The following is a 14338-nucleotide window of genomic DNA, read 5'->3' on the forward strand; positions in this document are numbered from 1 at the left end:
GCATGTAAAAGCAAAAAAAGTTACTGAATCTTCCTTCTTGTAAATTTACGTGAATATTTTTCAACAAATATGCAAAAAATTTGTTACTGCTTTTATTTCTTATCTGTTTTGATATTGAGTGAGCAGTAATAATTTTACAAAATACAATAAATTTATTAGAAAAAACATATATAAGTTGGTAAAATTTACGACTGTTTTGTAAATGGGGCCCCACAAGGGGGTGTAAATAGTCATTTTCAACTTCTCATGGAAGGTAGGGAAAATTTTTAGAATTGATGTGATTTTTTTTTTATTTTGCCGACTCAAAGTTCCCCCGGTCTGGGGTGCTGCACATTGATAAATTATGCCGTCCCTTAAGGGTTAACATTGAAGGAAAGGCCATGAAGCTCGCCAACTCTTTGCCGATGCCAGGGCAAACAAGAAAACAGTCTCAAAGGTCAAATCCCTGTCTGACGACTCTCATAAAGGCTCTTAGGGCGCACGAGTCAATCTCCGTAAGACAAGTGTCACATCCCACTCAAGGGGCCTGAGTTCCCTGGGAGGGCAAGACTGTTCAAAGTTTCAAAACATCATGGAGATCTCCCACGAGGAAGAGAGACTGACGCCCTTCAAGCAAAGGACTTGCCCAAGGGCAGCCCTGTAGCCCTTAATAACTGAGATGGAGAGAAGCTTCTCTCAGTGAAGAAAGATGAGAAGTCTGCTACCTTCTGAAGAGTAGCTCCGACTGGATAGATACCCCGCTGACAACACCAACCACAGATGGCCCATTTCCCCTGGTACACAGCCGCAGAGGATTTATGAAGGTATCCAGACATCTCTGCCACTGTGGGGTGAGAAAAACTTGCTCACAAGAGATGCTAGAGTCTCCAGGCAAGAAGTGCCAATCCTTCCACCACCTGATGATACCTCTCGATGTGCAGCTGGCACAGCAGGTTGTGCCAAGAGGGATCTCCCTTGGTACTTCAGAAAGTAGAGCTAGCAGGCACAGACACCATTTGGCATGTGGCCACTTGGGAGCCACCAGGGTCATCATGAGATTGGGGTGATCATGACCCTGTTGATCACCCAATGAATCAGACAAAATGGAGGAAAGGCATAGGCCTCCAGATTGTCTCATGGCTGCTGAAAGGCATCTTCTATTGCTGCCCATGGGTCTGGCATGATTGAACAGAGCACCGGCAGTTTTCTGTTGTGCCAGGGTGTAAAGAGGCCCCAAAAGATCGAACAACCTTTCCACTGTGTTTGGGTGTATCACTTGACCTTGGCAGCTGAGCTTGTCTGCCACTATGTTCCGGGTGCCTGGAATGTACCTGACAGCTCCACCGAGTGCTCTACCGCCCACTCATGCACCTGCACTGCCAACCTCTGGAGCTAAAGGGAAACCAGTCCCCCATGCTTGTTGACGTATGCCACTACTGTGGTATAATCACTCATCAACACCACGGAGTGCCCATCACTCAATACTGAAACTCCTGCAGTGCCAAAAATGCTGATGTGGAGGTGTCTGTTGTTCTGGTTCCACACACCTGAAACCAGCAACTCTTCCAGGTGCTCACTCCATCCCTCGGTTGATGCATCCGAAAACAAAAGCATCTTGGACGGAGAGAGTGCCTAACGGCACTCCTATCGAGAGGTTCCTGTTTTCTAGCCACCAGGCTGAGTCCTTCCTTATTTCCTCCAAGAAAGTAATCACGAAGAATGGGCATCCCTTGCTGGAGACCAAAACTTCTTCATTCTCCACTAAAGAGAACAAAGGTGAAGCTGCCCATTAGGGACCAGCTTCTCCAAGGACGACAGGTGACCCAAAACAACTTGCCACTGCCAAGCTGGTTGATCCTGTTGTGACAGGAACAACTGCTCTGCCTCTTTGAACTTGCTGATACATGAGTCTGAGGGATAGACTTTTGCTGTTACCGCATCTATCAGCATGCCGATACTTTACCCTCTGCCTGGGTATGAGATCAGACTTCTCGAAATTGATCACTACAGTACTCCCATGTCGTGACAAAATTCGAGAAGTCAGTCTCTGTCCTGGAGCAACTGAAACTAAGAGCTCACTAGGACTAGCCAATCACTGAGATACCTCAGAAGATGTATCCTGTCTAAATGGGCCCAAGCTGAGACAAGGGTGAACACTTGGGTGAACCCCTGGGGAGCGGTTAAGAGTGTGAAACAAAGTGCCCTGAACTGGAACACCATCTCCCCCAGGGTAAAGTGGAGGTACTTGCGGGAGGACTGGTGGATAGGTATTTGGAAATACACATCCTTCAAGTCCACCGAAAGCATGAAGTTGGACTCCCTGATGGAATCGAGTACAGTACTGACCGTACCATTTCCATCTTGAACAAAGTCAGGCAAGCGAACCGGTTCATGGGAGACAGATCTATGACCGTTCTCCAACCACCCGTCGTCTTCTCTACGAGAAAAAGATGGCTGTAAAACCCTGGAGACTGATCTGTAATGACTTCTACAGCACCTTTCTTCAGCATTACTTTCACCTCTTCCCACAGGAAACCCAACCCACCAATGGCAGCAAGCGGGAAGGAATGCCACTCCTAGCGTCCTCCTCCCTCTTCTTACCCTTGCCCTCTTTCCTACAATGGGCAGGGGGCTGAAAGGGTGCGGCTGCACACCTTTCTTAGCACTGCTAGAAGCAGACTGGGTGTTCCTGCAGGGGTTCCCCAGAAGCCTGGGGCTTCCTGGGACCTGAAGAGGAAGGGCCAGCCTGACCCAAAGGTCAGGCTGCAGTGCCACACAAAGACCTGGAGGTCTTGGCCACTACCTGGTGGACAAGCATGTCATTGTTTTCGATCCTTAACCTGTCCACTAGGGCTCCACCTCTCCTCTAGGGAAGAGGGAAGTGGAACCCAGTACCAGTCCATTCCTGAGTGCCAATGCCAACTCCGAACCAATGAACCTGGTGACCTGAGACAGCACAGCGTCTCTTCTCTTGAGCACCAGGTTTGCCCACAGGTTAGCTGTCTGGTGAGTTAGGTAGGAGACGGCACTACCTCCAGACAACATCAGTTTTCTGAATGTGGCTTCCTCTTTGGATGTATGAGACCCCGAAGAGGGAGAAGCAATCTTGGCCACTGCAAGGGACCAGAGATTGATCTAGGAAACTGTTTGGAATGCTGCCATGGCAGTCGATTCCATTGCCGCTGCCTCGTGCTTCGAAAGGGAAACTCCTGCACAGAGGCGGTTCAGCGACAGACCCGGACACAAACACACCAGGCTCAGATCAACCTGTTTTGTCGGAGAAGGCCTCTCCGAGGGATTGTAGTATTTCCTCTGGCGAGTGAGAGGCTAGGGAAGTGTCTTACATGATCGGCTAGACCTAAGAGAATTCACCTGGTCCAAAACCCCTTCGGCAAGTCACAACCATGGCAAACCCATCATGACTCTGGGTTCCTTCTGGGGTCCCCAAAAAGCCTCGATGGCTGAAGAGCGATCCATGGGGAAAGCCATGGTCTCTTCCTCAAGATTGTTAAACTGAGGTGTCAAATGGACAATCTCTTAAAAACTCTTCTGCAACTCGGGGTGTCTGAGTCCTAGGGCATAGGACCTTCAAGTCCTGCCAGGTCACGGTCCTCCCAGGTTACTCCCTCCACAGGAGAGGGATGCTCGCCAGAGCTCCCTGGTGATCTCTCCACCACTCGAGCATACAACCAGTCTGGTCCGAGGACTGAACCCGGATCGTACACTTCGGTGGTCAGGCTGGAATGGGAGCGTGAATGGTCCCGGTCCCGAAGCCTAAGCCTGTCCGGCTCCTGGCTCCTGAAAAATCCTGAGGAGGTGGAGGGGAAAGGTAAGAGATCCCTAGCACCTTTACCCAACCTGCCGGAGGCCAAAGACCCAGCAGGCGAGTAGGGCCGTGGGCAGTCATCAACCTGCGGTGACAACAGGCATACAGGTCGGGGAGAGAGGTCCCATTCACGCGAACATAAGATGGTGGCTGTCCAGGAGACGTGTTACAGTCTTCTTAGAAGCCGGAGCTTCTACAGTAGAAGAAGAATGGATGGAGGACCTCCTTTTGCCTTTCCCAGTCACTGTTCTGGGACCCTTGCGTTGCTCTCTTCAGAGAACGGGAAGGGGGTGAGTGAGCACCTGCCTGCTCTCTACTCACTCTCTCTTGCTGGGCCGTCCTGGCAGTTGGGCCCGGGTCCGTAGACCAGGGACCCTTACCGGCCCGGGAAGGTCACTTCCCGGAAGGCGTACCAGTGTGCTGGGGGTCCAAGGAACCCCAGGCAACAGTTGTTCCCATGCCGTCAGCGACGGGAGCTGCATTACATGCATTACAGAACATCTTATGGTTGAAAGAGGCAATCTTCTTCTTTCTCCACTTATTGGCTTTGGAAGAAGAAGGGGAGGTGATAGCACTCGATGAAGATGAAGCCATGACGATGACTTCCAACTCCTCCTCTCTGACTTCTTCTCTCGGCTGAGGCAGGCCTTGGACAGCAGGGTGTGGAGGGGGACGTCATCATTGGAAGACGATGTAGAGGGTAGCACCTGTGGGCACACTACCAGAGGTATGTGTAAAGATAACATCGATGTACTGGTGGCCCTTAAGCTACCAGTAGCGGTTACTGGAGGGCCTTTGGAGGCCTTCAAGTAGGAAATAAATCCCGAAACACTCGACTCACTCGGGAGGCCTAGGGATGGCCATAACTCCCTAAGCCCCTCGGGCTCCACAACACCCGCAAGACAAAGTCTGGTTAGGTGAAGCCATCTCCCTTTGCCCCAAGAAGGAGTGTCCTCCCGAGAACAACTTCCCCCTCTAAGTGAAAAGAAACCGCGGGAGCAGTCGAACCAGTCACCTGCTCCCCTCCACTGGCGCTTTACTGACGACACAGTAGGAGATGGCGAGAAGAAATCGCTCCCTTAGGAGTAGCAACAGCAGGTGGAAGTTTGGCCGGGGGCAAGAAGGAACCAGAGAGAATCTTTGGTGTCACCGGTGGAGTATTGCACTCCGATGACACTGGAGAAACTTTATTCTTTTTCCGAGCAAACTTCACCCACTGTTCAGAAGGCCAAACTCGACACTCACGACGCAAGCCAGTAGTACTTGGTTACAGTCATGCTTTCTGCATGACATACACAAAGTATGAGGGTCTATTTCTGAAGAGGAGGAATCAATTACAAGGTTTGTTCTTACTTGGGTAATGCCTTATAATAAAAGGTTTCCTCTCCCCAGGGTGTTGCAACTTAGGGGTTTGCATAATGAAAATATTAGCAAACAAACATACACATTCATATACACAAAAAACAACAAGAGGAAAGTGAATGGCAGCTGGGCAAAGAAGCGTAGAGACGTTTTTATACAACAGCGGCCAAAAGCAAAGTGGAGCGCAGACCGAGTGGGCAAGGCTTTCCCCCTATCGTCGGAAGCTAACGATCTTGTTCAATAGTTAACGGCCGTTCCAGCTTGCATTCGCAAGCAAAATCCTTCAGGTTTGTATCTGTGTAGGAATAAATATTTGGCTTTTGCTTTCCCAGGCAATTAGGGTTGACTGAAAGCCTAGCTGTAGACTATAAAGGCGTTAGACCATCATTGTAATTCCATTCAGAAAAAATTAACGAATACCATGATCAAGTAATTTTTAAGAGAACCTATTAACAAAAACTAGTCTGGGATTTTTAAATAAACAACAAGTACAAAGAAAACCACTTGAATTCTTTTACCATCAAGTTTATTCATACAAAATACAGAATAACTCTTAGCAGCAATAGCACCAGTTTTCAGATTGTACAATAACCCCTTTGGTTTTGGTGCAAATTTATGTGGATGGAATTAAGCAATAAAAGTAGCTTTTAAGAATAATCTGATGATAATGTCAGAATTTAGAAGGACCCTAGCATAGTACTGTAATAATGACAAAATTTTATTTAAGCATAGAAATGAGTACAAATGAACACCACATGATCTGTTTTTGAACATGAAAAGGAAAACTATATTTAGTACTGAGCTTACAACCAAGATCACACTTCCTTGTCAGTAAAAATGTGGACAGGCAAAATGAGGAAGATACTCAAAACAGTTTACCAAATTTAAAGAATGTTCACAACTATTAGGAAAGGAGAGAAACTTTTATGATTAATAAATGAACTGCTGTATTTATGTACTTAGGAAGAAGGAAAAACAAGTTTTTTTAGCAAAGGAGAAACAGGTTGTTTGCCAACTAAATAAAATAAAAATCATAGAAACTATAAATGCATATGAAGCCCCTTCCTAAATTTCTTGAATGTTCACAAGTGTTTTTTTAAACAAGAGCTAGGATTTAAGTATATAAATTATATAAAGTTAAAGTGGGAAAAATGTAAAAGTTCTAATTAATAACTGAATTCAAATAAAAAGAAAATATATAAACACTAAGTTTCCTACCATGTACAAGTAGTGGCTAATGTGATAAATTACAAAATTTGCATGAAAAGCAAAGCTTAAGCTTCCTTTTGCTACCGCAAGGGTCCTAGCCGGCAAAAAACTTAAGTACAATATGAAGAGACTCAACATATGTGTAAATCATACTTATTATGCAAGTCTAAGACAGCTGCTCATTGTATATCTGTTATGTAGGAAAGTCCATTGGTTTATTAGGAGATTTCACTAAACTCAACAGCAGAGACTGATGATAATTTCTCAGCTTTACATGGAATTTTTAAGGTACAGTCCCATGACTGGAAATGAAGATGAAGCAATTGACAAATTTAGGAAACCTAAGGAACTGTGGTAGTCTGCAGTACGTACTGCGGTACTATTTGCATGGTGACATTCACAAAAATATTTACCAAATGGTTTACTTGGTGAAAGCAAGAACTTTCACGCTACAAATTAAATTGGGAGTAAAATCTACCAATATTCTCTCGAGACTGAGTAAAAGCATGAAAATTATGAATAGCATTTATTATTATAGGAATGAAAACTTAACTCTATTTTATGCCATTAACAGATTTACTCATAAATTTGGCGCAACTGGACTATTCATTCCCAACAAACAATGCCAACTTAACCTTAGCTGAATGCTCTCAAGTTTGTCAGCTTGAAATTTTAAAACTCTCAAATGGAAAAGTAATTGCAACTTTCAAGTTATATAAAATCAGCACTCTGGGAAATCTTTCATATAACCATCAAACACACACTATTTTGAGGAGCTTTTAGTTACAATTCCTCTTGTAGTTTCACCTCAATAGACAATTTTAAGTTATAATTCATGGCAACGGTAAATGCCATGAGGACTTCAAAAATAATTCCCACTTTTCAAGATGTGGTAGCAAAAGTCAAAAGCCTTACATTACTAATGAAAGAGGTGAAGTGGCTATAATAAAAAATAATTCACCATTATGCTTCTCAACTCCAAATTAATTAAAGTGTGTAAACTACATTACAGAATGAGAAGCAATATTGATAAAATTATACCAAATTTGCACTTCTTTCATGCAAAACTGAAACTTCTGCTTTTGTGAGAAAAAAACAACTGTATGGATGAATTTAAGATTCAATGAAAAATATATGATGAACATCCTTGAATGAGCCTTGGAAACCAAAACAATATCTAAGTAATGATAGTACAGCAGCATACCTTAACAACAAAACAAGCAAGCAACTAAAGGCTCCTCTTTAACAAGAATCACCACAACCAACAAATCACTCAAGCTTTGACTTAAGACTAGAGTAGATCCAAATCCCTAAAACAATGAAGAGGTCTTAGCATTTAACACAGCAACAAAAAACCATGAACATGTGAGTATTTTAAGAATGTATTTTTATACAGAGAACTTGACTAGGCAATCAGAAATAGGGTGAGGGGTAACTAAAGGAAAAATTAATTTTTTCATACACACTTATGAACATGCTCCAGCAGCCCCTCAAAAGAAAATAAATTATAGGTAAATGTAGCTTGTATCATCTAATGATCATACCTATAACTTATGAAAGACTGTGATTGCAGTTCTGGAGTAAGGAATCTAGTAAGAGTTACTTTACACTATACAATATCTCATTAAGTTGAGAATAATATTGAGCAATCTTTGAATCCTACATTATCTTTTAAATCCTAGCATAAAAAGTAACATATGTGACACAAGTTTATCAAAACTTTTGTGTAAAGAGAACCAGAATATCATTCTGCTGCATCATTAATATTTTATAAGGATTCAACTTGGATTACAACACAGCAAAAGGCATTGTGAATATAAAAACTTTGTAAAGTGTAATAGCTAAGTATTGAAATCCCTTGAATTCAAATGTTTAGAAACATTAACCTAGGTCATTACCTCACTGCATGTCATGTCATTACAGTAATTGAAATAAAAAGGCATCCAAGCTAAGTTAAAAAATACCAAAACCTCTCCAAGTTTCTCAGACATACATAAATGTGATTGGTACATTTAGCAAAAAACTTCTTTTTAATTTTCAAATACAAAAAACATCCAGAAAACTAAACAATGATCTTTGGACATCTCATTTTACAGAAAATATATTAAAACACATACCGAAATGGTAAAATATACTACGTACAAGATAATTAGGCACTGCGTTTTATCACCAACTTCGTTTATTCATAATCAAAATCATACTAAATTTATTCAAACAGTGCTTGTGATGCAAACAGAAAATGTTCATCTACCAGGATATTAAATCAAAATATTTAGCATCATACTCATTCTACTTGTAACTGGAATTACGAGCAGCATGGCAGTATCTGAACATATTGGAAGCTTAATATAAAACTAAACATTTGTCGATAACTTATGAAACCTAAAATCATAATACATTTTAATTACACATTAAAGCTACCTTGATCTGAAGATAAAACATTTACACTACATTTTATAAAATGAATCAGGCACTGGATTGTATCACCTTTCTATTAATTAACAACAACTGTAGACAGCTACAACTATATTTTCAATAAAAAATATCTATCTGTTAATATCTGCTTTATCATCTTTATTTCTTTTGTTATACATGTATTGTGTTATAAGAAGTGTATGAAAGATTGTACTGAATTTCACACCCACACTGCACACACAAAAAAAAAGTTTGGTTATATCCAAAAAATATGGATAATTTTTTTGTCAGACCTTTTCCAAGTAGCACACTGAAAACCATGCCACAGAACGATTCCAATAAAAACATTAGTTACTGTAAAAAGATGCGGTCAAATATAAACATTAGGCATTGTAATATCCTGAAAGGGCAATTCACCACCTTGGTAACATTGCCAATGAATTAGGGCAATAGTAAAAAGTGCACAATTCTTTTCTGAAAAGACAAACTTGTTTTCACAATTCTCTTATGCATCACTACAATGAATACCAACTGATTACCTTTTCATCAGCTTTCATAATCTGTAGTTGCTTTACCGCAAGGCCACAGAAATATATTTCCTGTACTTTAGTATTGTATTTTAAAGAATTAAAAATCTCTTAATAATGCAGCTATAAAAATCTGTAAACCTGTAAACACTAGATGTTAATTAACTTCTTGTGCCTTGAGCTATAACATCAACTGCTTATAAGTTTTGTAACCTGAATATTAAAATGCGAGACTTCATATCTTCTGAATTTCACTGCAACCTAATAAAAAACATAAAAAAATATTAAAGCTTGAATAAAATATTCAGACTACTTGAAGTTACTGCCTATATAAATAACTAACTACAATAAGTTACATCATTGTCTCATAACTTAAAAATAACACATATTTTACAATATTTTCTACAGTTAGAAAAATTCTTGACGAGAATTTAAAGAAGCTTGTTATAATGATGCTCTATGAGTAATATCTAAATCAATCTATATTACAATTCCTGACTAAAATTGACCTACATTACTGGTGACATTTTAACGCCTCTCCAGTCTTAAGTTTCCTATCACAATATTATTGATTATGGTCCTTACCATATACAACATAGTACCTGTATAACTAACACAAAGTAATGAAGACATACTGAAATATTCAAAAGTGTTCACTGTTGGGTTGGGATGAACTGCATATTTCTAGAACAGGTTTTGATAACAAAATCCTTTCTAGAGATCATTAAACTAATTTCACGGCATTTCTACTCTTTCATCATCATCATCCATACCTACATTTTTGTCCTTAGCTCGCTCTACAACAACAGGCTGATTTTGGAGCAACAAGCCCTTCAGTTTTGATAAAACATCATCACAGCCTTCAATTGGACCAGTAAAACGTAAAAAGGCAAAACCGCTTCGTCCTCGCCATGTAATATCAGCAGGTTGAACTTCACGATCTTGAAGAGCATCTTTCAATTCGCGCACTCTATATATACAAATAAAAAAATATAAGCTTATAAACATGCCTTTAATCAATGCACAAGTATTTCTAATAGTACAGCATCAAACATTCAAGATTAGCCAATATTTTGCCATTTTACTATAAATACAATTGCAAGAGTTCAACAACAAGTTCTATTTCACAAATAAGTTCTTGGAATGGAATGGAATATAGAGTTTAGGCCAAAGGGCAAGCACTGGAACAAGTCTTTATTGATAAAACAGGCTCCTTACAAACTAACTGTTGAATTAGAAAAATTAAAATTCAACATATATTTTGATTTTCCTCATTGTTCCAGTAACCTAAAATGAATTTGGTAACACCACAGAAGCAATGGGTTTGTTGAATAACCTGTTGAGTGAGACACTTCCACTACTTGCGTTCCATTTTGATAACCCTTAACTTAAAGGTGGGCACAATATACCCACAGTATCTGGCAGTTTTTGGACTTTTGTGCCTCAGGATTTCATTTCATATATGTGTTTAGCAGTCTTCTATTGTCTACTAAAAAAATTTGTAGTACAAAATTTTGAAAAATTAACATGGCTCGTTATGAACAAGACGTGAGTTTATGAAAAAGATGCACTGGAAATTGAGTCGCACTTACCACCAAGGTTCAGTTCAAAGACCTGCTAGTTACCTTAAACAAAAATCTGGATTATTTGAAATTTAGGGTATCCTGTAGTAGTGTTTGAGAATTTACTTCAAGATTACCAAACAATGCTTCTTTCATCTTTTGTGAACATGACTTTTTTTCCTAATACACCAGTACCTCAACTTGACAGACAGATCAGGGGTCTGGTCTTCAGATAAGTAACAAAGCCCATGACTCAACAGCATAGGTTAAATGACACCCAGTGTACCAATTATGTGAAAATCTGTCTCCTTTCATCCCTCTCTTGTTATGCAGCATTATTTCACAGCAACTTTTGAGAAAGGTCTTGTAAGCTCTTAAATTCACAAACAAATGAAGCAATACAGGTAGAAAAAAATAAAATATAAAAAAAGTACCATATGCACTTCATATGAGTGTGTATGTGCAAATGTCTAGCGATCTTATACTGGGCAACTACTGTAGTTACTGTTTTGTATTGCATTTTGGTACAATCACATTAAAAAGCTAATAAATATTTTATCCAAATCTTCATGTGTGCTTGTGTGTTTGCAATGTTTATATAAGGAATATTACAGCAATACTGCTACTTATACACTATGGCATTCAAAGATTTTCAAAATCCTTATATTGTCCAAAACCCATAGTAAGGTACTTGCACTTAAGCTACCATACAACACTGGTTGAAGCCTTGGGAAAATATATAATGGACTATGTTTATTAATAAACACTTACAATAATCACATTTCATTCAGGGACATCAACTTTATCAAAACTTTGAGCAAAAAAAATACATTAGAGAGAGAGAGAGAGAGAGAGAGAGAGAGAGAGAGAGAGAGAGAGAGAGAGACAAGCAGACTTTCATATGAATGCTCATGAAAGTGCTGTTTACATATAGTCGACATATGAACTGTCAGCATATACATTTACATTCAGTAATTTCCACTATGGTATTAGTGACAACATTCGCATGCTTTCATTAATACCATGCTGAAAATCACTGAATATACATGAAAATATTATCAGTTCATTTAGCAATTACATGAAAAATGTCTGTTTATTCATCCCTTCCCTCTCCCACTTGTGTTGCTTTTATGTGATCAATAAAAATCTGTATCAGTAAACGTACAGCACTGCACTGTAGGGCCCCGATTGGGCCCTCAGGGTATCTGCCTGCCAAAACAAGATTGTCAACTTTCACCATAAAACACAAGTCCAAGATGCTCTGCTGAAGCTACCTTCTTTATGTATTTTCAGAATTCATAGTAGATCATGTGTTAAACCAAAACCATTTCTAAATGTAAAACTCTTCAAGTTATTGAACCATCTGTAATGGAGAACTTTCCTTATTTTGTACAAAGAATTATTAACTGTTTTCCAAGTGTGAGAAAACACACCTGACTGGAAATTCATGTCTTTCTTGCTCTAAGGTTAGATACTGCTTTTGTCCTGTCAGAAATTTGTGAAAATAATTATTAAGCACCAGGATGCTAGTGACCGGAAGATGACCAACAAAGCAAGCCCAACCAATGACAACGCTGCAGCAGCATCAGTCTGCCTGCCTCCAATCACGACGCACAACCCACAGGCCTGGTTTATCAGAGCAGAGACCATCGTCAGACGCAAGAAGATCACGGCATCATCACGCAAAGCCAATGCTGTCCTCAAAGTTTCTGCTGGACTACGTATTCAAGCAAATCGCAGAATGGCTAGCCGAACAATGCACCTCCGTCACATATGAGACATTGAAAGCACAACTGAGGTTGTCTTTCAACATGCCCCCCTGCCCTGAGAGCTAGGAAATTCCTAGACAACATGGGAGCAGCGATAGGAGACCAGCAGCCATCACACAAATACAAACAACTACGGCGGTTAATAAAAGTTCCCACCACAGACGGTCAACCAGAAACGATGTTAGATCTGATAACAGAAGTCCTCCTAACAAAGCTGCCTTGCTGAACATTCGCTGCAATACCCAACGCATCCACAATGCCCCTTGATGAGTTTCTGAGAATGGTGGACACCATCATCTGGCCCAGACATCATTGGAACCCTCTCAACCACCTGCAGCAGCAGCCACCCCCGAACCACAGCATCAAAGCAGGACAGACGCACACAGTGAGCCCGAAGACCTCGCCTCTCTTGCACGCCGCTCCTGACACTACAAGAGGGAGAACAAACCCAAACATAAAACCAAAAGAGAAGAGCATCCAAAGGGCCTATGTTTCTTCCACTAGAGATTCGGGAGTGAGGCCCAAAAATGCAAGAATGACTGCCTGCTATAAAAAAAACTTGCAGGAGGGTCGCACAGCGGCCTGAACAATCAACCATCAGCGACAGGCAGACCAGCTGCCTCGTAAGAGGAAACGAGTCTGCCTTTCGTTGTCTTTCTTCCAGGTACAGACAAAAACACTCAATGTGATTTTACATCACTGACAAGATGTCAAACACACAAATCCTTGTTGATACGGGTGCGTGCAAGTCATTCATGCCAGCCAACCCGCATGACACCTCAACCCCATCCTAACATCTTCAACCGAGGCCCCCACCCCCCATCCACGCACACTTCAGACATCTGGCCCCGGACAACTGACATATGCCAAACAATTATTCCATGAAATGGAACATGCAGGAATTTGCCAGAAAGACTCCAGCCTATGGGCATCCCACCTCCACATGATACCTAAAGCAGATGGTACATGGCGGCCCTGTGACAACTACAGATGGCTCAACATCAAGACGGTACCAGACAGTTAACCCCTGCTAAACATTGCCGACATAATGAACCAGTTGTAAGGAGCCAGAGTATTACAAAAATTGACCTCCTGAAGGGTTACTACCAAGTCTCAATAGCAAAGGAAGACAGAAACAACAGCCATCATCACCCCGTTCAGGACATTCACTTTTAACTACAGCTGTTTCGGCTTTTGAAACACAGGAGCATCTTTCCAGTGACTTATGGACAAAATCCTCAGAGAATTACCCTGTTGCGTCATCTACGTCGACAACATTCTAATCTTAAGTCCCAAGTATAAACAGCACATCTAGGACATAGAGTAAGTCCTACAGAAACTAAAAGAAAACGGACTAGTAGCCCGACAAGATAACTGTGAATGGGCCCAAAGCACATTAGAATTTTAAATAAACTCCAAAAGAATAAAACCCCTGCCGAAGAAGATCCAAACCGTCACTGAATTCCCAAGGCCAAAAAACATAAATCCCTCCATGAATCTACTGGCATGATAAACTACTGCCATCGTTTTATAACCAACCTCCAGAAATAATGTCACCCTTAGACAAATGTTTAAAAGGAAAACCAAAATCATTGACTTGGTCTGAAAAACAAGAAAAAGCTTTTCAGTTAGCCAAAAACCACCTAGTTTTTTGCTGTAACATTAATTTTCCCTCTCTCCCACAGGTCT

The 14338-nt window shown here is 40.9% G+C and overlaps 1 protein-coding gene across 4 annotated transcripts in view; it reads right to left on the bottom strand.

The window, feature by feature from the left end:
* Window positions 1-5676: 5676 nt before the first annotated feature.
* The window catches only part of lost (methenyltetrahydrofolate synthase domain-containing protein lost), a 361950-nt gene continuing 353288 nt past the window's right edge, over window positions 5677-14338 (bottom strand). For all 4 annotated transcript variants that reach the window (XM_067124203.1, XM_067124204.1, XM_067124201.1 and 1 more), the window contains exon 12: window positions 5677-10288. In XM_067124203.1, the coding sequence (XP_066980304.1) occupies window positions 10054-10288 (235 nt within the window). In that variant the 3' untranslated portion in view covers window positions 5677-10053. The remainder of the gene's footprint in view (window positions 10289-14338) is intronic.

Source organism: Macrobrachium rosenbergii, chromosome 22 (assembly GCF_040412425.1).
Source record: "Macrobrachium rosenbergii isolate ZJJX-2024 chromosome 22, ASM4041242v1, whole genome shotgun sequence".
In the NCBI taxonomy this organism is placed as follows: domain Eukaryota; kingdom Metazoa; phylum Arthropoda; class Malacostraca; order Decapoda; family Palaemonidae; genus Macrobrachium; species Macrobrachium rosenbergii.